A 23,571-nucleotide genomic window follows, 5' to 3' on the forward strand; every position below is an offset into this window, starting at 1 on the left:
AGCTGCCCCAGACTAAAATGACTATAAATTGCAAAATAAATAGTGCAAAAAAAAACCAATGAGATAGTGTTCAAGGACAGTTCAAGTATCTGATGATGAAAAGGAAGAAGCTGTTTCTGAATCACTGAGTGTGGGCCTTCAGGCTTCTGTACCTCCTCCCTGAAGGTAGGCATGGGAAGACGCTGGTTTCCTCTCACAGTCCAAAGATGGCCAGTTGGAAGGTTGATTGGTCGTTGTAGATTGTACTGTGATCAGGCCAGGGGATTGAATCGGGGATCGCGGGGTGGCACAGCTTGAAGGGCCAGAAGGGCCCATGACACTTTGTATTGCAATCAATCAATAAAATACAAGCAGCGAGTGGGGTGGATCCTCCGAGACTGATGCCACCTTCTCGGGATACTGCCTACTGAAGGTGTCCTCGTTGGTGGGGAGGCTTGTGTCTGTGGAGGAGCTGATTGAGTCTATAACCCTCTGCAGCCTCCTGTGAATGGAACTTCCATACCCCAGACTACTCTTCACTATGCATCTATAGAAACTTGTATGAATCATTGGTGATGTATAGCCTTAAGAAGGTTTGCCTCCAAAAACCTCTATCTAGTAACAAATAGGTTTCACTGTAGGTCAGACAACCCCAATAGGTGGACCGCGCCAACCCATTGGCACTTAGTGAACGCACCTGTCATAACATGTAAATAAAGGACACGCTGCTCTATTTTAACCTCATCCCATACTGTACACTTGACCTACATCCCTGTAGAGTGCGTGACCTACTGCTTTCCGGTCAAAGCTGAACCTTTTGGAGAGAAACATTCATGGGAGAAAGTTGCAGGAGCATTGCGAGAAGAATGAAATGTGGGAGGATCCAGTGATGAAGGAATTCATGACGAGCCTGGCAGAAAACTTCAGGGAATGATTTGAAAGCTCCCCTAAACTCTCAGATGACATCCTCCTCTTCAGCTGTTCTCCGTTTCGGCTGATGGCCAGGGGACTGCACAGGCCAAAAGCCTCGTGCCTTCCATAGATGAGGCAACTCTTCAGATGGAGGTCTTGGAAATGGGAACATCTGATTTGCTCAAAGCACAACACAAGGACGTTGGGGTGAGTGACTTTTGGATCAACGTGGTTCCCCAAGCTCAACTCAAAAACACGAGAGCTATTGCAATGCTCCTACTCACACGGTTCCCCTCCACGTACATATGTGAGTCATCGTTTTCTTCAATGAACTCTATCAAGAACTAGGACAGAAACAGACTCTCCAATGCACATCTTGGCCAGTGCCTCAGGATTACCACAACAAAATACAGGCCCGACATCAGAAGGATTGCCTCATCCCTTCGCTGTCACATCTCTCACTGATTGATGAGTGAATCAATTTATTTTTGTCCATTTGTCAATCTTATTGTTGCATAATAATATTACAACAACAATAATACTGATAATTTCATTTATAGCTACACTTCATACTTCAAATGCTACACAGCTTAATTAAAAAGAACAAATAGATTAAATGAGAGAACAGAAGTAGTGGAAAAGACAGTACTTCTAAAACTGTGTGGAAGAGAAGTGATGGTGTGTGTGCGTGTGTGTGTGTGTGTTTTTTTTTAAAGTCCCAGATGAGTTCTCAATGTGACAGCTGACAGTTGTAATTGCTGGAGTCATAATTAAATGGTTGGTTTTGGACTTATTTTGTTTCAGGAGTGCATTTTTTTCTCTTGTGTGACCCACAACACAGGCTTTGAGAATCCCAGGCCTAAATTATTACTACCACTACTACTACTACTAATAATAATAATAATAATGATGGTAATAGCAGCAACAACATCTGCCCATAACACAACTGACTGGCGCAATGAAAGAAACCCCTGGACATTTTGGCCCTTGGCTTGGCATGCTTGACATAATTTGGCCCTTGTGGAAAAATAATTGGGGAACCCTGATGTAGGTTTATAACTAGTAAACAAGATTACAAATGTTTTCATAAAATTTGTTTTTCAACAGCTCTGCTGGTCCTTTTCCGTTTCCTGCATCTGGGTATTGGAGACTGAGCTGAATCCCTGCAGGTTCCTGCCGGCTTGGCAGGCAGTTGAGAGCCAGGCTCCTGCACTGTGAGATCTGCTTCCTCTGACCCGGCAGGTTCCCTGCCCCAGACTCTGAGTCGAGGGGCAATGTCAGTCTCCACAGTGACAGACTGGCAGAGGAGTCCCATCTCCTTTCTGCGCTTGTGAACTTTTATTCTTTTATTTTGCGATACAGGGCGGAGTAGGCCTTCCGGTCCTTTGAGCCACGCCGCCCCATCAACCCCCGACAAACCCGATTCACCCTCGTCTAATCATCGGACTATTTACAACGACCAGTTAACCTACCTGGTAAGCCTTCGGACTGTGGGACGAAACTGCAGCACGCAGGGAAATCCCACGCATTACACAGAGAGGACGAACAGACTCCTTACAGACAGCGCCAGAATTGAACTATGAACTCCATAACACCCTGAGCTGCAATAGGCTCGTGCTAAATGATACGCTACCCTGGCACTGAAAGTTAATAAATTAACGGCTGCAATTTATCAAAGCTGAATGGTCATACTTAGAATCTACTCCTGGCCTCTCTCCTCTTCGAATCCCTCCCCTGCACCTCCATCCGAAATCCAAATTTATGCTGTTCTGTTAGTCCACTCCCTTTGATTCTCCAAATCCCTAAGATTAGATCTCTAATGTTTTAAATCCTGAAACAAAGTGCAAGTGTGGTGAACTAGATATACCTGTCTGACTGCTCCTGTGGCTCCTCCCACAGACCCCTGTATAAAGGCGACTGTGGGCTGCTGCTCTCCCTCATTTTCCCCAGGATGTAGTGCTGTTTATTCTTCCAGTCAATAAAAGCCGATATCTCACTTCCTAAGTCTCAGCGTGAGTTATTGATGGTGCATCAGCAAGATAAGGCAATTATTCCCCACTCATCTGTTCTACAGGGCAGATGTGTGGTGGGTGGGGAAGGTGGTATTTACTGTTGAGCTTCTGCCTAAGGGGCCAGATTCAATTCAATAACACACACACTGATCTCCTCACACATTGAGGGGCTTTGTTGGGGAGGGTGCAGTGGGCAAATTAAAAGAAATGGGGATGGATGGGGGGGTTAACAGACTGCGAGGTGGGGAATTGGGGAGGTTCTATAAATGGGGACGGGAGGTGGATGAAAGTGCGGCAGGAGGTGTTAATACTCATTTGATGGGGGAATAGTTGGGGTGGCTGCGTGGGGAGGCCATGCTAGATGGGGAAATGAGGGTGATAGGTGGGGCAAGTTAGATGGAGAGTGAGGAGGACGAAAGGATAGATGAGTGGGGTTGGATGACAGGTGGGGAGGGACCGCAGAGGGTAAATGAGCAGGGTGGAGTTGGGGCTCAGGTGAACAGCAGCAAAGCTCTGGGCAGGTGGATGGAGGCTCTGGTTAGGCACGTCGTTTCGGCAGAGGCTGATGGGTGCGCGCACGCTGCGCGGCGTGAGCGGAACGCGCTCTTCGGCGCGCACGTTGGCGCAGGGGCACGTGGGACAGCGCAATGGCGGCCTCAGCTTTTGACCGGGTCCCCGACGTGGTGGTGGACCCGAGCGGCGTCTTCAAGTATGTGCTGATCCGTGTCGGGCAGGAGGGCGGTCCCGAGAAGGACATCGTGCGGGGATGGGCCTCGGCGGAGTACCACGGTAACCGGGCAGGCGAGACGGGAGGTGGGGGGCGGGAAGGGTGCCGGTGTAAGAGGATGTGAAGAGGGTTGGGTGGTGGGGGTGAGAGAAAATGGGTGTGTGAGGTGAGGGGAGGTTTAGAAGGGTGTGGGGGATGTGCTCAGAGGATTATGAGGGGTGTGGGGGCGTGTGGTGTGAGAGGATGTGAATGGAGGCATTGGAAGGAGGAGTGAAGGTGGGAGGGGTCTATTTGCAGGTTGGAAGTTTTCAGTTCTCTGCTTTCTTTTGGATTGTCTCCTCAACCCTGTGCTGTCTTGTTTATAAAGGCAAATAGCACATGATGATTTTTGTCAAGTTTAATGGGGGCTATAAGGAGCGGGATGAAGGTTGATAAAAGAACGATTATTTCAATGTTGGATAAAAGGGAAACAGTAGGTGTGGTGCAAAAGTATACCCAAGAAATCAAATTTTATTGTACAAGAGTTTTCTGGCAGGGGCAAGCGGGAATGGATTATGTTGTGTGGACACAAGGCACTGCAATGCTAGACTGATGCAGAAAAGCAAACTGCTGACATTTCAGTAGGTCAGGCAGCATTTGTGGAAGGTCAGAGGAAGTCAACATTTTAGGTTAGGATTGTGTTTTAGTTCAGAGTCCTGCATCAGAACTTGGGGTTTCAACCTAAAGTGGGTCTCAACCTGCAAAGTTGATCAAAGTTGAAGTATGGAGCTGATATATCATACAGAATGAAAACAGACCTGTCAACCCAACTCATCCACGTTGACTATGCTAATCCTGTATTCCTCTATTCGTTTCCTATCCACGTGCCTGTCCAATGCTTTTAAAATGCTGTGATTATACCTCCCTCTACCATCTTTTCTGGCAGTTCGTATCTTGCACCCTCATCTCCTCTAAATAATTCCCTACTGTCCTTAAAAGTATGTCCTGTAGTGTAAGACACCCCTGGAAACAGACTCTGATTACCTGCTCTATCTATGCTCATAATTTTATAAACTACTTCAAGGTCACCACTCAGCTCCCTATACTCCAGTGAGAGTAGACCGAGCCTTTCCAATCTCTCCTTGTAAATAAAGCCCTCCATTCTAGGCAGTATCCTTCTATACTGTTTCCAGATCCTTTCTACAGTGTGGTAGCCAGAAATACACAGTTTTGCAAGTGTTGCCAAATCGATGCCTTGTATAGCTACAACCTGATGTCTCAACTCTTTTACTTGATCCCCCTGCCCATGAAAGCAAGCCAGCTGAATGCCTCTATTACTACCCTATCCATCTGCATCACCAATTTTAGGGAGCTATGAACTTGCATCCCAAGGTGCCTCTGTGCAGCAACACTTCCTGCTGTTTGCTGTAAATGTATGGTTAGTACTAGATGACCCAGAATGCATTACCTCACACTTGTCTGGATTAAATTCCATCGGCTAATACTGTCCAATTTTCCAGCTGATCTTTATCCTTCTGTATCTACAATTCTTGGTATCTACAGTTCCAGTAATCTTCATGTCATCAGCGAAGTCACTAATCAGACCACAGACATTCCCATCTAAATCTCCTCAGATACCTCCAAAAGACTTGCAGACTCCAAATGCTGTTGGGAGTTGCAACTTCTCACTTACTGTATAAACGTGAAAGTAGGTTAAACCAGGCTGTTGAAATGGCAAGTGGCCTGGGAGTCCATAATCCAACCTAAAAACTTCTTGCATGGGACAGCTTTATGTGGTACTTTGCATCCTGAGTTCCCAATATAAAGGGGGAAGATTTCCTGCATTGATAGTCCCTCTGTGCCAAATGGCAGACTAGACTGGCAAATGGCAGACAAGGGCAAGAATGTAGAAACATGGAATCTGTGCAGGAGTAGTACATTTTAAAAAAAACCCTGCCTTACAACTGTTGTGATAGGGCAATGAGAACTAACTCTTGTTCAGTGAGTGTTTGTCAGGGCAGTGAAGGGGGAACTTCCCCTGTGAAAGTAACCAGTGCTGACGCTGGCCTGAGGGTTGTTCAAGGGAAAGTGTGGAGGAGTTTCACTGTGTATCTAACTTGATCTGCCCACAATGGATGTGCATCTGATGGGCCAGTTTGGAAGAAGGTTTACTCTGTATCTATTCTGGGAGTATGTGAGAGGATAGTAGAGGGGAGCTTTAAAGTGTACATGATCTGGGATCTAGCTGATTGGTGAGATAAGTGTGTGAGAGAGACATAAACATAGAACATCTACAGCACAATACAGGCCCTTCGGCACCAAACTTGCACTTTAGAAATTACCTGAGCTCCATGTACCTATCCAGGAGTCTCTTAAAAGACCCTATTGTATCTGCCTCCACCACCTTCGCCAGCAGCCCATTCCACGCACTCACCACTCTCTGTGTATAAAAAAACTTACACCTGATGTCTCCTCTGTACCTACTTCCAAGCACCTTAAAACTGTACCCTTTCATGTTAGCCATTTCAGCCCTGGGTAAAAGCCTCTGACTATCCACACGATCAGTGCTTCTCACTCATCCTCCATCACTTCAAGGAGAAAAGGCGGAGTTCACTCAACCTGTTCTCATAAGACATGCTTCCCAATCCAGGCAACATCCTTATAAATCTCCTCTGCACCCTTTCTATAGTTTCCACGGCCTTCCTATAGGGAGGTGACCAGAATTGAGCACGGTACTCCAAGTGGGGTCTGACCAGGGTCCAAAATAGCTGTAATGTTACCTCTTGGCTCTTGAACTCAATCCCACGGTTTTTGAGATGTTACAGTAATGGCACTTCTGACCTGTGAGTGGTGAATCTATGAAATTCATTTCCACAGACAGCTGTGGAGGCTAAGTCATTGGGGATATTTAAAGTGGCGTTTGATAGGTTCTTGATTAATGAGGATGTCAGAGATTATGGGGAGGAGAATGGGGTTGAGAAGAGAAAATAAATCAGCCATGATCACAAAAATGGCCTAATTCTGCTCTTATGCATTATGGTTTTATGTAGTGGGCATATTTTAGTATATTGCTTGATAAAGGAGCCTTAGACTTGAAAATGTTTTGTATTTTCCTTTAACAGCGGATATCTACGACAAGGTCTCTATGGAGATTGAGAAGCAGGGCCTTTACTGTGAGTGCCAGGGTGGAGGTCGAATCAAGCATGATAATGGAGAGAAGAAGATACACGTTTACGGATACTCCATGGTGAGCAATTGTTGAGAAATTGGTTACTGAGCCATTGCACTGGGGTAACACCAGACTCCATCCTCTGGCTCGGGTGTCAAGAAGCTGAAAAGCAGGGCCTCGAGGACAGTGATCTCTGGATTCCTCCCAGTGCGCCTGTTAGTGAGAGCATAAATAGTGAGGTAGGTAGTGAGTTCATGGCTGAGGAGCTGCTGCAGGACACAGGGATTCGTGTCCTTTGAGTATTGGGATCTCTTCTGTGGTAGAAAGGGGGACAAATAACATGGCAGAGAGATTCACTCATGCTCCTTGGTGCACCTTGGCTTCTTCAGTTTAAACTGAATGATAGGACAGTAAAGAGGCTGTTGAGAAGTCTGTAGCCAATGAATGGTCAGGGTAGCCATGTGCACAGTAAAAGGAGAGGAAAGACTGCTGGTTTAAACTAGTTTATTTCAATGCAAGAAGCATAACAGGTAAGGTGGGTGAACTCGAGGCATGGGTTGACCCTGGGGACTGGGATAGTACAGAAGCATGACTGAGAGAAGGGCAAGACTGGCAGCTTAATATTTCAGGATACAGATGACCGGTACAGAAAAGAGAGCCTTTTTGATGAGGGGGTACACAACAGTACTTAGAGAGGATGTTCCGAGGGTATCATTGCTGAAGACATTTGGTTAGGACATGGACAGGAGGGGCTTGGGTCAAAATGGGGCTAGCTTACTGGGCAAGGATGAGTTGGGCCAAAGGGCCTGTTTTCCTGTTGTATTATTCTATAACTACAGGCAGTATGCAGGCTGTTTATCATGCTGCTGCTTCTACACTTCTTCGGTTGTCCATCGAAATTCAATGACGACGTCCACTCTTTTACCGGTGAGATCTCATGTAGAAACTAATAAAAAATACTGGAAACGGGAAAAGAGATCTTTGGCTATACATTCCCATCCTGGACCCACAAGCTCTATTGCAGGTGGGACATGTATATATGGTAGTTTCTACACTAATCTTCTGAAGTCCTTGGTTAAATTAGACAGACTTTCTCCTCCACGACTGAGCACCCTCATTGGTAGATAGTGTATGGTATTCACATCTAGTGTGCAATAGCTTTGGCTTCTGCTGCTATTCATGGAGAAAATGTCAGCCTCTAAGTGAAGAGTGATGGCCTGTTGGACTATACAGAGCAGCACAGACCTGTGCTTGCATTAAACAATGATCCTTTGGGTAATATCGAGCAATTCTCTTTAGGCATTTGTCCTGATTGACACAACTAATCACAGGTCATCTGGTCTACACAGAGCTTTCTGTGAAGGTGTTGGTACATTATGTAGAGTTATTTAAGCTCATATGTTGCTGCAAGTTGCAATAATCCTGAGTTTGGATGGACCTCTGCCTCACAAGGTTAATCTGTGAGCACTGCTGATTCTGCTGTGTTCCATCCTTGTTTAATCTGTGATAAATTTGCCTTCAGTACCGTGGCACTGAGAACATTGGACTGTTTCCCATGTGGCTGGAAATTCAGGCCATCCACTCCCTTGGCTGAATATTAACATAACAGTTACACCCATCTGCACAAGCACTCACAGGAGTCCTTGAGTTTGCTGCTAGAAGTAGTAAATGTGCATTCACCTTATTGTACCTTGCCAGTAAATATGATCAAGTAAAGACTTGAGAAGTCACATGGTGACCCTGAACTTGGTGTTCCATTCAGAGTCATCTTCTCTAGTCTCAGCTTTCTCTAGTCTTTCTACCCTACGCCCATAAACCTGACTTCTCTGTCCGAAAATCTCTTTTCAATGACTACACTTCTAGAGCTCTCTGAGGGAGAGATTGCAAAGATTAGTGACTTTCTGAAAGAAATTCTTCCTTATCTTCACCTTAAACAGCTGATCTCTTATTCTGAAACCAGGACTCTGACTTGTAGATTCCCTGTTAGGGGAAACAAGCTGTAAGCATTTCTCTTGCCAAGCCCATTTAGAACTTTAATTCCACTGAATTTAGGCAGAATACATTAAGTTTTTTTTTAAGAAGACAACCCTTTATTCCAGGAATCAACCTAGTACATTTAGAGCTACTTCCAGTGTATATATATCCCTCCTTAGACACAGATCCAAAACTGCACCCAGTGCCCAGCAATCTATAGAGTTGTACCAAGACGTAACTATTTTTAAACTCCATCCACTTTGTTATAAAGGCTTTAATTTACTTTCCATTTACCAGCTGTTTCTGCATGTTAAATTGTTTTGTGTATAGGCACAGCCAATCACTCTGCACCCGACATTCTGTTGTTCATGTACAGGCACAGCCAGTCACTCTGTTCCCCACCATTCTGTTGTTCATGTACAGGCACAGCCAGTCACTCTGTTCCCCACCATTCTGTTGTTCATGTACAGGCACAGCTAGTCACTCTGTACCCGACATTCTGTTGTTCATGTACAGGCACAGCCAGTCACTCTGTTCCCCACCATTCTATTGTTCATGTACAGGCACAGCTAGTCACTCTGCACCCGACATTCTCTCTTTCACGTACAGGCAGAGCCAGTCACTCTGTGCCCCACCATTCTGTTGTTCATGTACAGGCACAGCTAATCACTATGTACCCGACATTCTGTGCTTCACTTACAGGCACAGCCAAATCCCAGCATTCTGTTGCTCGTTATTGTGCTCCATTTAATCCGATTTTTGTTGTTTTTGCCAAAGTGGATGTGGATAACCTCATTTCCCACATCAAATTCCATCTGTCACCTCTATGTTCGCATGGCTGTATTGCTGGAGGCTGTGATTCTTTAATCATATCTTTCGTCTCCCCCACAGGGCTTTGGCCGGGCAAAGCATGAAATAACAACACAGATCCTGAAGGTCAAGTACCCAGACTACACTGTGACCTGGGCAGATGAAGGGTACTGAGATGGCCGAGGACACACTCCACCTCTGGGTTGATACAGCAGCACTGCTGACAGTGTTAAGAACTTCTTGCCTGTGGACTAAGGCCTCCTGATGTAAAAGCAACCCAACTCAATTAATCTGGAAGTTTTTTGCTGCAGCTGCTCTGCTGGTTCAACTGATCATGTATGATGTGATCTGTGTTAATCAGTGATTGATCCTTTATGGTGGGAGATTTTTCTCATTAGCTGTGCATCTCTGGTGCTCAGATGGCTTGACCTGATTGGATTTCCCCAACCACACAGCTCACCATTCAGCTTGGAGGGTGTGCTTTGCTGAGTCACCTAATGTGCAATCAAGTTGCAGTCCAATAATGATCCTTGTGTGTGAAAGATGTAAGGATGGCGTTTCTAATGATTAAAAGATGTAAGGGTGATGTTTCAGATGTTTAAAAGATTTAGGAGGGCAAATAGAAACCTCCCATGGTGTAAGAATACAAACTGAGAAGATTTGGGATTAGGTGATGTTAGAAAGCACAAGGGAAACATGGAATTCCCTGCCTCTGAAATCTGTTCATTTGAAACATTAAAGCTAAATTTATTAGACCTCTAGGTATAGATATTTGCATTTGTTATAATCCAGAAAGAAACTAATTCAATGTTCACTCACATAGATTGTCCTTTATTCCTATTTAACAGGCTCAATAGCAGAACTGAACAGGATTTAGGATTAGGAGCACAAGTACGCCAATTGGCCAGTCAATCCGGATTCATGACTCAATATGATCGTAGCTGATCTGATCTTGGCTTACTCTTCCACATTTTTTTTTCTTTGACTTGCCCTTAGTAAAAAATATGTTCACACCAGCCTTGAATGTATTCACTGATTTGGCTTCCACAGCACTTTGGGTGAGAGAATTTCCTCTTTCATCTTAAATGACAAACTATATCTCCTTATTCTAGATTCTCACGGGGAAAAGCATTTTATGTTTCAATAAGCAAACACGAGGAAATCTGCAGATGCTGGAAATTCAAACAACACACACAAAATGCTGGTAGAACACAGCAGGCTAGGCAGCATCTATAGGGAGAAGCGCTGTCTCGGCCCGAAACGTCGACAGCGCTTCTCCCTATAGATGCTGCCTAGCCTGCTGTGTTCTACCAGCATTTTGTGTGTGTTGTTTATGTTTCAATAATATTGTTTGTTGTTTTTCGAGTATGAACCTACTTAAACCTTCACCATAAGACTTATCTTCTTCCTGAAATAAGTTTAGTGAGCTGCCTCCAATGTACTATGTCCCAGCTTGAATAAAGAGCCCAATACAATACAGAGTACTGCACTTCATTGATTTGGTTGTTGATTGAGATGCAGTGAGGAATAGGCCCTTGTCCTTTGAGCCGTGTCACCCAGCAACCCCTGATTTAAACCCCAGAGTAATCATGGGACAATTTACCTACCAGCTGGTGGGTCTTTGGACTGTGGGAGGAAACCAGAGCACCCGGAGGAATCCCATTTGGTGATGGGGAGCCCATACAAATCCCTTCCAGTCGGCAGTGGGAATTGAACCGGGTTGCTGGTACTGTAAAGCATTGTGCTAACCACTTCGTTACCATGCTTCCTTACTGGCATTTAGTGCCACTGGAACAAGACCACTCAGGACCTATACTTGTAAATGATTTATGTACAAGGACACACTGATCCTTCTGAACAAACGGTATTCTGTTTATCTGTCAGAATGGACATACTCACATTTCCCCACATTTATAATCCAATTGTTCATCCACACACATCCCATTACATACTCTGTACCCTCACAACTTGCTGCAACAAGGGTACCTACAACTCTCTTAATATACGCCATTAAACATTTAAAGCTTCAATAGCATCCCATTTGTTACAGTTTGGCACCCTGAACATGATCCCTTTATTCTGACTCTGGTTTCTGTTATCCATGGCAGTATATTAGCCAAATACCTTAAGTTTCACCTTTGAATGCCTTTTGGAAACATAAATACACTGTATCCTTTTGAAAGCCCCCCCAGTTTCCTTGGCTGCGTAAGTCTAGGGATGACAACCTCTGGCCCCGCTAAACTCATGAGGTTGAGGCGCTCTCCCACCCTAAACCCCTGTTTGTGTGGATGCTGTGTAATTTGCATCTCTGTTACAAATGAGCGCCACGAAATAACAGACAGTGCACTGCATGCAATTAAAGGAATTATATTTATTTATAAAGTGTTAGTATAGAATAACAAAAAAAGGGCCCATTCTAATTAAACAGTCATATGTGCACAAGCTGGAGCTGATCTTGAACTTCTCTGTCACTCACGTGCTGGGCTCTCAGTCAGCGTGAAAGCCCATTACCTTCTGAATGTCACCTGCACTCCATCTCGAATAAGTGGGTCTCCCACCAGATCGTATGCCATGACCCGTTCTCCCCAGCCTCTTCTCTCTTCATCTCCTCTTGAACAAACGCCTAACACCAACCTTATTGTCCCTCACCAAGAAAACCTCCCACTAATTGGTTTGCACACATTCCACATCATCCTTTATCTTCAATGATAACCCAAACAGGCTGAAAGCAGAACTGACTGCTCCCACACAGCTGCTAAATTAAACACCCACAGCATAACAGTAAAGATGTGAACCAGGGCGTTACACTTTGGTTCATCTTTATCTCCAATGGTCCTTACATTTTCAAAATGATAATATATTTATCAAATGTGATCACACTTTTTTAAACCAAGTTGACTGCTTGATTGTCTTATTTTCTAAGTGTTCTGCTTTTGCCTTCTCATTAACGGAGTCTAGCATTTTTCCTAATGACTGACATTAGGGTTACTAACCTATTGCTTCCTCCTACGGTCTCCCTCCTTGAACACTGGAGTTGGGTAGGGGGCACGGGGAGAGGAGAGAAGGGGGCATATGCAGATTTCCAATTATCTGGGACTTTTCCAGAATCCAGGCAATTTTGAAAGACCACAACCAATGCTTCTATCCTTTTAAAGCTATCACGTCCTTCATTTGTCAATCTTTATTTCCATTTATTTACCCCAGTGCTTCAGTGATAATGGCTTATCTCTCCCCCCCCCCCCCTGATTTTCTATTGTAGGCATGTTTTAGTAAGTATAGGTACAAAACATTTATTCGAAGAATGTGCCATTTCCTATTATTAAACCTACATTTTCATCTTATAAGGCACAATGTTTACCTTTGGTAGTTCATTCCTTTTTATATACTTGTAAAAGTTGTAACTCTGTTTTAGTTTTTGATAACATACTCAATCTGCGGTCTCCCCTCTTTGTTCTAGTCATATTTTGGATTTTAAAATTTCCCAGTCTTCTGCCTTCTATCTTCTTAACATTGTGCGTCTTTTCTTTCAACTTGATACTCTTCTTGACTTTAGTTGGCCATGGGTAGATCATCTTTCTCAATGGAACATGTTCTTGATGAGAGTTATCCCAGATGTCCAAGGCTGCTTGACTACCCTCTTCCCTTTTAATCAATGTCTCAATCCATATCAGACAACTGCCTTTATGATGTAGTTCAAGACAACTGCAGACTTTACAAACAAGAGGAAATCTGTGGATGCTGGAAATCCGAGCAACGCACACAAAATGCTGGAGGAACTCAGCAGGCTAGGCAGCATGTATGGAAAAAATGTATAGTTGATGTTTTGGGCCGAAACCCTTCGGCAGGACTGGAGAAAAAAGCTGAGGAGTAGATTTGAAAGCTGGGGGGAGGGGAGAGAGAAACGCCGGGCGATAGGTGTAACGTTGAGGGGAGGGATGAAGCAAAGAGCTAGGAAGTTGATTGGTGAAAGGGACAGAAGGCCATGGAAGAAAGAAAAAAGGGGGTGAGAAGAAGGTGATGGGTGGGCAAGGAGATGGGAAATGGTGAGGGGGGGGGAGAGGAATTACAGGAAGTTTGAGAAATCAATGTTCATGCTATTGGGTTGGATGCTACCCAAAAAGAATATAAGGTGGTGTTCCTCCAACCTAAGTGTGGCCTTATCCCGAAAGTGGAGGAGGCCATGGATGGGCATATCCAAATGGGAAGTGGAATTAAAATGGGTGGCCACTGGGAGATACCGCTTGTTCTGGCAGACAGAGCGTAGATGATTGGCAAAGCGGTCTCCCAATCTACGTCGGGTCTCACCAATTTCAGACTTCAAGTTTTCCTTCTCAAACTCAGCCCTAAAATCATGTACAGGTTTTTTTTTTATCATGTGTACATTGAAACATACACTGAAATATGTCATGGATATTAACAACCAACACACCCATGGATTTGCTGGAGTCGCCACCCTCCAACAACTATTTGGTTTAATGTGCTATCTGCAGCCCGGATAGTTCAGTTTGCTTGGACACTTCTCTCAACCTGACTCATTGAAGGTTGTCCCAGTGAAACAGCTCAACTCACTGGTACTAGTGCCTCGTGAATTGAAACCTCTCTCCTATGCCAAACCTTTGGACTTAGATTCAGTCTTTTGATTTTATTTATCCTCTATTTGTTGCATGTGGCTTGGACAGCAATGCAGAAATAATTACATTTGTGGTTTTTAATTCGGATCTTAACTGTTCATGTTCCTCCAGCAGTACTTTGTTGGTACCATTGCACATTAATAATTGGGCCATCACCTTCACCTCAAGTTCCTCTCCAACAGTGAGTGGACTCTTCAACTGATAGGAGGTCAGGAGATGTATTGGTACTGCAATAGATGGAAGCTTATGAACATTTTTGTTCAAGGTAACTGCATTTTCAGTCCATATTTATAGTAGAGGAGCTTTTGGTGTCACATTGAGGAGCTGCGGTCTGAGCTTTGGTCATTGTGAATTATCAGGGAATGAGAAAGTTACCTGGACCTAAATTGTGAAAGACGATCATGCCAATTAGATTAAATACTTTAGAATTAGTGCATGATCAGAGACGAGCATATGACTGTGAGTGAGGCAAATTAATGTAAATCTCCTCTGCACACTTTCTATGGTTTCCACTTCCTTCCTGTAGTGGGGCGACCAGAACTGAGCACAGTACACCCAAGTGGGGTCTGACCAGGGTCCTATATAGCTGCAACATTACCTCTCGGCTCCTAAACTCAATCCACAGGTTGATAAAGGCTAATGCGCTGTAAGCCTTAACCACAGAGTCAACCTGCGTAGCAGCTTTGTGTGTCCTATGGACTCAGACCCCAAGATCCCTCTGATCCTCCACACTGCCAAGAGTCTTACCATTAATACTATATTCTGCCATCATATTTGACTTAACAAAATGAACCACCTCACACTTATCTAGGTTGAACTTCACCTGCCACTTCTCAGCCCAGTTTTGCATCCTATCGATGTCCCCCTGTAACCTCTGACAGCCCTCCACACTGTCCACAACACCCTCAACCTTTGTGTCATCAGCAAATTTACTAACCCATCCCCCCACTTCCTCATCCAGGTCATTTATAAAATTCATGTAGAGAATGTGTCCCAGAACAGATCCCTGAGGCACTCCACTGGTCACCAACCTCCATGCAGAATATGACCCGTCTACAACCAGTCTTTGCCTTCTGTGGGCAAGCCAGTTCTGGATCCACGAAGCAATGTCTCCTTGGATTCCATGCCTCCTTACTTTCTCAATAAGCCTTTCATGGGGTTCCTTATCAAATGCCTTGCTGAAATCCATATACACTACATCTATTGCTCTACCTTCATCAATGTGTTTAGTCACATCCTCAAAAATCAATCAGGCTCATTAGGCACGACCTGCCTTTGACAAAGCTATGCTGACTATTCCTAATCATGTTATGCCTCTCTGAATGTTCAATAATCCTGCCTTTCAGGATCTTTTCCGTCAACTTACCAGCCACTGAAGTAAGACTTCAGTATTTCTATTCCCTTTCTTGACTAATGGACCAACATCTGCAACCCTCCAATCTCTGGAGCCTGTCCCGTCTCCATTGATGATGCAAAGATCATCGCCAGAGGCTCAGCAATCTCCTCCGTCGCCTCCCACAGTAGCCTGGGGTACATCTCGCCTGGTCCCGGTGACTTAACCAACTTTCCAAAAGCCCAAGCATATCCTCTTAATATCTATATGTTCAAGTTTTTCAATCCACTGTAAGTCATCCCTACAATCGCCAAGATGTTTTTCTGTAGTGAATACTGAAGCAAAGTATTCATTAAGTACCTCTGCTGTCACCTCCTGTTCCATACACACTTTTCCACTGTCACACTTGATTGGTCCTACTCTCTCACGTCTTAACCTCTTGTCTTCACATACTTGTAGAATGCCTTGGGGTTTTCCTTAATCCTACCCCCAAGCCCTTTTCATGGCCCCATTCGGGCTCTCCTAATTTCATTCTTAAACTCCTTCCTGCTAGCCTTATACTCTTCTAGATCTCTACCATTACCTAGTCTTTTTTTTTTAACCTTACGTAAGCTTTTCTTCTTGACTAGATTTACAACAGCATTTGTACACCATGGTTCTTGTACCCAACTATCCTTTCCCTGTCTATTTGGAATGAACCTATGCAGAACACCCCAGAAATATCCCCTGAACATTTGCCATATTTCTGTTGTGCATTTCCCTGAGGACATCTATTCCCAATTTATGCTTCCAAGTTCCTGCCTGATAGCCTTATCCCCCTTACTCCAATTAAACGCTTTCCTAACTTGTCTGTTCCTATCTCTCTCCAATGCTATGGTAAAGGAGATAGAATTGTGATCACTATCTCCAAAATGCTCTCCCCCTGAGAGATCTCACACCTGACTAGGTTAATTTCCCAATACCAGATCAAGTACAGCTTCTCCTCTTGTAAGCTTAGCTACATATTGTGTCAGGAAACCCTCTTGAACACATCTAACAAACTCCACCCCATTTAAGCCCCTTGCTTAGGGAGATGCCAATCAATATTTGGGAAGTTAAAATCTCCCACCACAACAACCCTGTTATTATTATTATACCTTTCCAGAATCTGTCTCCCTATCTGCTCCTTCTTGTCCCTGTTACTATTGGATGGTCTATAAAAAACACCTAGTAGAGTTATTGACCCCTTCCTGTTCCTAACTTCCACCCACAGAGACTCAGTAGACAATCCCCCTATGACTTCCTCCTTTTCTGCAGCCATGACGCTCTCTCTGATCAACAGTGCCACACCCCCACCTCTTTTGCCTCCTTGCCTGTCCTTTCTGAAACACCTAAAGCCTGGCACTCAAGGTAACCATTCCTGACCCTGAGACATCCAAGTCTCTGTAATGGCCACAACATCATAGCACCAAGTACTGATCCACGCTCTAAGCTCATCTGTTTTGTTCATAATACTCCTTGCATTAAAACAGACACATCTTAAATCATCGGTCTGAGCGCATCCCTTCTCTATCACCTGCTTATCCTCCCTCTTGCACTGTCTACAAGCTTTCTCTATTGTGGGGTTTTATATGTTATCAGAGAACAAGTATTTATTGTTTAATTTTTTAAATAAATGGTCTATTAATGGTAGGTTTTTATTGCACTGGATCATTTCAATATTTCAGATTTTGTGTTCGCACTTGGCTGATTCCATGGTGTTGATGGGTAAATTAGACTGCTGTCTGCAACATTTGTTGAAATCCTTAAAAATGGAAATGTTGAAACTTCTATGATACCTAGCTTTTATTATATTTTTGGTTCCTAATGAAGCATCCCAACATATTTTCATCAAAATTGATGAAATAATGACAAGCTATTTGAGTGGTTGATATACCAGCTAGTTGAGTGGTGTCGCAGTAACAACCTTGCTCTTGATGTCAGACCGAAGAGCTGATTGTGGACTTCAGGAAGGGTAAGACAAGGGAATATGAACCAATCCTCAAAGAGGGATCAGAAGTGGAGAGAGTCAGCAATTCCAAGTTCCTGGGTGTCAAGATCTCTGATGATCTAACCAGGTCCCAGCATACCAATGCAGCTATAGAAAAGGCAAGACAGTGGCTATATGTCATTAGGAGTTTGAGGGGATTTGGTTTGTCAGCTAAAACACTTCAAAACTTCCACAGATGTACCATGGAGAGTATTCTGACAGGTTGTATCATCACCGGAATGGGGCAGGGGGTGTGGGGGGCGCTACTGCACAGGACTGAAAGAAGCTACAGAAAGTTGTAAAATTAGTCAGCTCCATCTTGGGTACTAACCTCTGTAGCATCCAAGACGTCTTCAGGGACCAATGCCTCAGAAAGGCAGCGCCCGTTATTAAAGACCCCCGTCACCCAGGACATGCCCTCTTCTCATTGTTACCTTCAGGAAGGAGGTACAGAAGCCTAAAAACACACACTCAGAAATTCAGGAAGAACTTCTTCCCCTCTGCCATCTGATTCCTGAATGGACATTGAACCCATGAACATCACCTCACTTTTTAAATATTATTTCTGTTTTTACACTATTTTAATTTAACTATTTAACATATATTTATTGTAATTGATTTACTTATGCATTTCTATACTATATTATCATATATTGCATTGTACTGCTGCTGCTAAATTAGCAAATTTCACAACATATGCCAGAGATATTAAACCTGATTCTGATTCTGAAGCAATGTTAAAATTTGTATCAGTAATGGAGTGTTATATTCTAGACTTGAACTTCCAAAATTCCTTTATCAATTAATAAGAAATTATGGGCGACGTTTTATTGTTAGAAACACCAGGCTCAAAAGGCCTAACTGGCTTTTAGAAAGGTTATGGAGTAAGGCTTCCTGATCAGGCTAGATGGTGTTTAAAGAACTGGGATTTTTGGCTGTACTGTCCAGAGAAGGAAAAGTTTCCAATTAGTCAGATGGTAAAAAAAAATTCTACGGTGTCTAGAAATGTTAAGGAGGCAAATCTAAGGAGGCTGTATCTGAACGGGTGAAACATTTGTAATTCACAGATGAATCAACAGTGAAAAGGGGTATGATATATTTACCATATGAAATGTCGATGCTGATATCCATAGCTGGGAGCTGATTATCCAAGAAGTTTGATCTTCAGAGGCACAAGCAAAAAGAAAGAGGAGGTGGATCAGTATTGTTAGTAAAGGCTAAAAACAGCAACAGTGAGAAAGGATCCAGGCTCAGAAAATGAAATTGTGGAATCAGTTTGGGTGGTGCTAAGAAACACCAGCATATGGAAAATGTTGATGGGAGTTGTCTGCAAGCCTAATGTGGTAGAACTACTGGGGGTGAATCAAACAGGAAATTAGAGATGTCTGAAAGAAGAGAATCCCATTGACTTCAGAATCAGGTTTATTATCACTGACATAGTACAGTACGTTGTGAAATCTGTTGTTTTATGGCAACAGTACAGTGCAATGCATAAAAATTACCATAAGGTACAATGCAAAATTGATAAAAATGTAAAAAGAGCAAAATAGTGAAAATAGATCAGAAATCTGTTGGTGGAGAGGAAGAACTCTTCCTAAAACATTGAGTGTATGTCTTTGTGCTCCTGAACCTCCTCTTTGATATTAGTGGTGAGAAGAGGGCATGTCTTGGGTGATGGGGGTCCTTAATGATGAATGCCGTCTTCTTGAGGCACCGCCTTTTGAAGACATTTTGGTGACAGGAAGGCTCGTGTCCACGATGGAGCTGGTTGAGTCTACATCCTTCTGCAGCTATTTTTGATCCTGTGCATCTTAGCCTCTTCCAGGAGGACCACAGCCTTGTTGGGCTGTGGAAGCTTGCGTGCCTCAATGACTTGGGGAGCTACACAGGTTGGGGTCAGGGCTTTATGGTTTGGCTCTTGGTAGGGTCACCCACACCAAACAGGTTAAAGAGTAAAGGACAGGCTAAGAGTGGTCCACCGATCTTCCAGGTACAGGGCTTCAGCTCAGGTCTATCAACCCTGACTGGTCAAACAAAACTGTGACAGAAACAGCAATGAAGAATCCTACATCTGTATGCGACGGTATTCCCTAGTCTCCGCCGGAGACTTACATGACTGACAGTAAACCGAGAGGAAACTACTGACACGGTGAAGAAAACTGTGAACACTGCCAGAGATGGAGGACCTTCATTGCTGCTATAAATGCCAGTGGCATATCTGGCAAAAGAAGAAGCATTGTAGCCTCAAGTCAGTGATGCAATCAGAATGCTCTCCATGCTACGTCTGTAGTGTCTTTGGATACATACCATAACTACTCAAATTCCTAATGAAGTATCGCCACTGGCATACCTTCCTTGTTATTGTATTAACATGTAGGGCCCAGGATAGACCCTCAGATGTTGATGTCCATGAATTTGAAGCAGCTTACCCTCTCCTCTGCTAACCCCTTGGTGAGGACTGAAGTGTGTTCTCCCAACTTCCCCTTCCTGAAGTCCACAATCAATTCTTTGGTCCTACTGACATTGAGCGCAAGGTTGTTGTTGAGACACCACTCAGCCAGCTGATCTACCTCAAACCAGTACGTCTCCACGTCACCATCTTAGACTTTGCCAACAACAATTGTGTCATTGGTGAATTTATAGATGGTGCTTGAGCTGTGCCTCGCCACGCAGTCATGAATGTAGAGAGAGTAAAGCAGTGAACTAAGCACACATTCTTGAGGTGTGTCAGTGTATGCATTGGCTGGTCAGAACAAATAATGCTGGAGTCATAGAGGTCAGAAACAGACCCCTTGATTCATCATTGTTGATACCAAACTTGAAGTGACTATATTAATTCCATGCACCTGGGCAGTAGTGTTCCATGCCTTGATGAATTAAGTGCTTGTTTAAATACTTAAATGTTATGAGAATACTTATCTCCTACACTCCCTCAGGCAGTGCATTCTAGATTTCAACCATCTTCTGTGTAGAAAAAAAATACACATCAAATCTCCTCAAGCTGAAAACCCTTAAACCTATGTCCTCTGTTTTTAGCCACCTCTGCTCTGGTGAAATGTTTCCCACTGTCTCTGCTATTTAATTTTATAAATCTCAGTCAGTTCCTCCTCTGCTCAAAGGAAAACAAACCCAACCTGTCCAGTCTCTTCATTACTGAAACACTGAAGATTCTAGTGTATTTCCTCTGTGTCTCCTCAAGAACATTTTTTTCTGTAGTCTGATGCCTGGAAATTCATCTTTTGACTAATGTTTTATTTGCACGGAGTGGCCACTTTAAGAGGTGCATCTATTAATGCAAATATCCAATCAGCCAATCATGTGGCAGCAACTCAATGCAAAAAAGCATGCAGGCATGGTCAGAGGTTCAGTGGTGGCTGAGACCAAACATCAGAATGGTGAAGAAATGAGGTCTCAGTGGCTTTGACCATGGAATAATTGTTGGTTTGAGTTACTCACAAACTGCTGATCTCCTGGGACTTTCACACGCAACAGTCTCTAGAGTTTATAGGGAATGGTGTGGAAAAAAATCCAGTGAGCAGCAGTTCTGCAGACGAAAATGCCCTGTTAATGAGAGAGGTCAGAGAATGGCCAGACTAGTTCAAGCTGACATGAAGGTGACAATTACTCAAATAGCAATGCATTTCAATAAACAGCATCTCTGATCCAAAACAAGTCAAACCTCGAAGTGGATGGGCTACAGTAGCAGAAGAGCACACCAGGCTATTAAAGACGCCATTGAGAACAGTTGTACCATAACCTTCTTGAACTTGTATTTTGTGCACAGATAAGTTGAGTCAAGTTTATTGTCATATGTATGCACAGGTGCAATGGGAAACTTAGGTGCAGCAGCATCACAGGCACAACATTCAGGAAAAAAAAACATATTAAGCATAAATTATACAAGAATTGTACAAGAAAGAACAGAATTAGACCAAAAAATAAGTTCACGGTAATGCAAAATGGTCAAGGTGGAGGCAGAGCAGAATCTGGCCACATGGTTGTGAGTGTACAGGGAGTAGAATAGAGGGCTGAGGACTCAGCTTTGTGAGTCATCAGTGCTGAGGACAATCATGGCAGGAGTAGATCAAGGTAAACTGGATTACTGATCCAGTTGCAGAGTTAAGTGTTCAGATTTTGGTCTGGGAGTTGGGAGATGAGTTTGCTTGGAATTATAGTATTGAAGACAATAATCTAATGTAAGTGTCTTTACTATCCAAATGCTCCAGAAATGAGTATATTAGCAGGGAGGTGCATCTGTCATGGACCTGTTTTGGCAGTCGACAAATTGCAGTGGATTGAGGTTGTTTGGGAGATCAGATTTAATGAATGCCATGACCAGCCCCTCAAAGCACTTCATGGTGGTGAACATCAGAGGCACCAAGCAATAGTCTATAAGGCATGTTACCTTGTTTTTCTTGGGTATTGGGATGATAGTGGGCAACACAAAACAATGGAGGAATTCAGCAAGTCAGGCAGCATCTGTGGAATGGAATAAACAGTCAACATTTCAGGCCAAGACCCTTCATTAATCCTAAAATGTCAACTGTTTATTCATTTCCATGACCTGCTGAGTTCCTCCAATATTTTGTACATGTTGGTCTGGAAGGAGTATGCTGCGGTCAGTGATGCTACCTGACTTTGTTTTGTAAGCCTTCTCACAGCTGGCAGCTACAGTATTTTGGGACTTGATTTTGGATTGGTATTGTCTCTTGACAACCCTGATAGCTTTACGAAATTTGTATCTCAATTTATTTTATTGGTCAGGGTCACCTGATTTGAATGCCACAGTCCTGGACTTCAGCAGGGAGTGGATCTCCTGGTTCATCCATGGTTTCTTTTTTGGGAACACCCAGCTTGACTTCTTTGGTACACAGTCCGCTATACATTTGCTGATGAAGTCTGTGATGGTGGTGACATATTCATCTAGGTTCACACTGATCTGATAACCTTTGGTTAGAGGCTTCCAATCTCAAAATCAGCTTTCCCCCATGATCCTCAGCCTCCTATTATCAAGCCAGTTTTTGATCCAACTTGTTCTAGATCCCATGGACACAAACCTTTTGGAACAGTTTCCCAAGTGAGACCTTGTCAAAAGCATTACTGAAGTCCATGTAGACTTCATCAACTACACTGCCCCTGTCAGGGCATTTTGTTATATCTTTGAAAATCCAAATCAGATTGGTTAGGCAGGATCTTCTCTGAAGAAAGCCATGTTAGCTATCTTGATTAATTGCCACCTTCCCAAGTCTGGATTAATTCTGTCCCTTAAATTTTTCCATTCATTTTCCTGCTTTGGCATTTCTGTGACTTTAGACCCTTTGGCTTGAAATGACACGCTGAATTTATTGAATAATTGCTTTATAATATTGTTATCTATGATTTGTTATTCATAATTTTATCAGAAGTGTTGGTGACTTTTTTGCACTGGTTGCTTGTTGGTCAGCGTGGATTCAATGGGCCAAAGGGCCTTTTTCTATATGGCTCTATGATTCCATCCATTGTAACTTGGAGTGATCCCTTTTACGATACAGATGATAATACTTATTTGCCTTCCTGTGACATCACACTTTGATTATTTCATCATTTCTCAAGCTCCTGATTTGGGTTCTCACTGGTGCTTCTTATTCATTCAACTTTGTTCCTTCAAACCTTTCTGTAGCAAACTTTTGTTCCTCCTTGTGTTAACGTACGGCCTTCCATATTTATACAAATTATTGAGTTTTGTGTACTATTGTATCAGTAGTCTATGTAACTGGATGTCTGTGGCCTCCCTGGATTGAGGGATTAAACAGCTGCCTTCCAGTGATCTATATCACAGTGCTGAGCTTGGGAGGAGGACCATGGGCATATGATTGAGGTAGTTTTAAGGTCTTCCCAGCTGGGCGTGTACAGGTAAGGGCTGGAGATACTGAGCAGATACACTGCTGATATGGGTTCTGCAAGCCACAGGTAAAGGTGACTGCAGTCATGTTTTACAGCAGGTTTCAACTCAGTAACCCTGTGGGTTTATCAGCAATTACAGCAATCCGTACCTGGC

General features: G+C 43.5%; 1 protein-coding gene across 1 annotated transcript; it reads left to right on the plus strand.

Annotated features, from left to right (window-relative positions):
- Positions 1-3,508: 3,508 nt before the first annotated feature.
- Positions 3,509-10,317, plus strand: phpt1 (phosphohistidine phosphatase 1). Its single transcript, XM_073052124.1, has 3 exons — positions 3,509-3,692; positions 6,732-6,856; positions 9,644-10,317. The coding sequence occupies exons 1-3, from the start codon at positions 3,551-3,553 to the stop codon at positions 9,734-9,736; spliced, it is 360 nt and encodes a 119-aa protein (XP_072908225.1). The 5' UTR covers positions 3,509-3,550; the 3' UTR covers positions 9,737-10,317.
- Positions 10,318-23,571: the final 13,254 nt, after the last annotated feature.

The sequence above is a fragment of the Hemitrygon akajei genome, chromosome 7, assembly GCF_048418815.1.
Source record: "Hemitrygon akajei chromosome 7, sHemAka1.3, whole genome shotgun sequence".
Classification (NCBI taxonomy): domain Eukaryota; kingdom Metazoa; phylum Chordata; class Chondrichthyes; order Myliobatiformes; family Dasyatidae; genus Hemitrygon; species Hemitrygon akajei.

Bases quoted from the DNA above. Each gene is read 5' to 3' on its own strand.
- phpt1 (XM_073052124.1), top strand. From the start codon at position 3,551: ATGGCGGCCTCAGCTTTTGACCGGGTCCCCGACGTGGTGGTGGACCCG. The intron at 3,693-6,731 runs GTAACCGGGCAG...TTCCTTTAACAG, and splicing joins GGCCTCGGCGGAGTACCACG to CGGATATCTACGACAAGGTC. The intron at 6,857-9,643 runs GTGAGCAATTGT...TCTCCCCCACAG, and splicing joins ACGTTTACGGATACTCCATG to GGCTTTGGCCGGGCAAAGCA.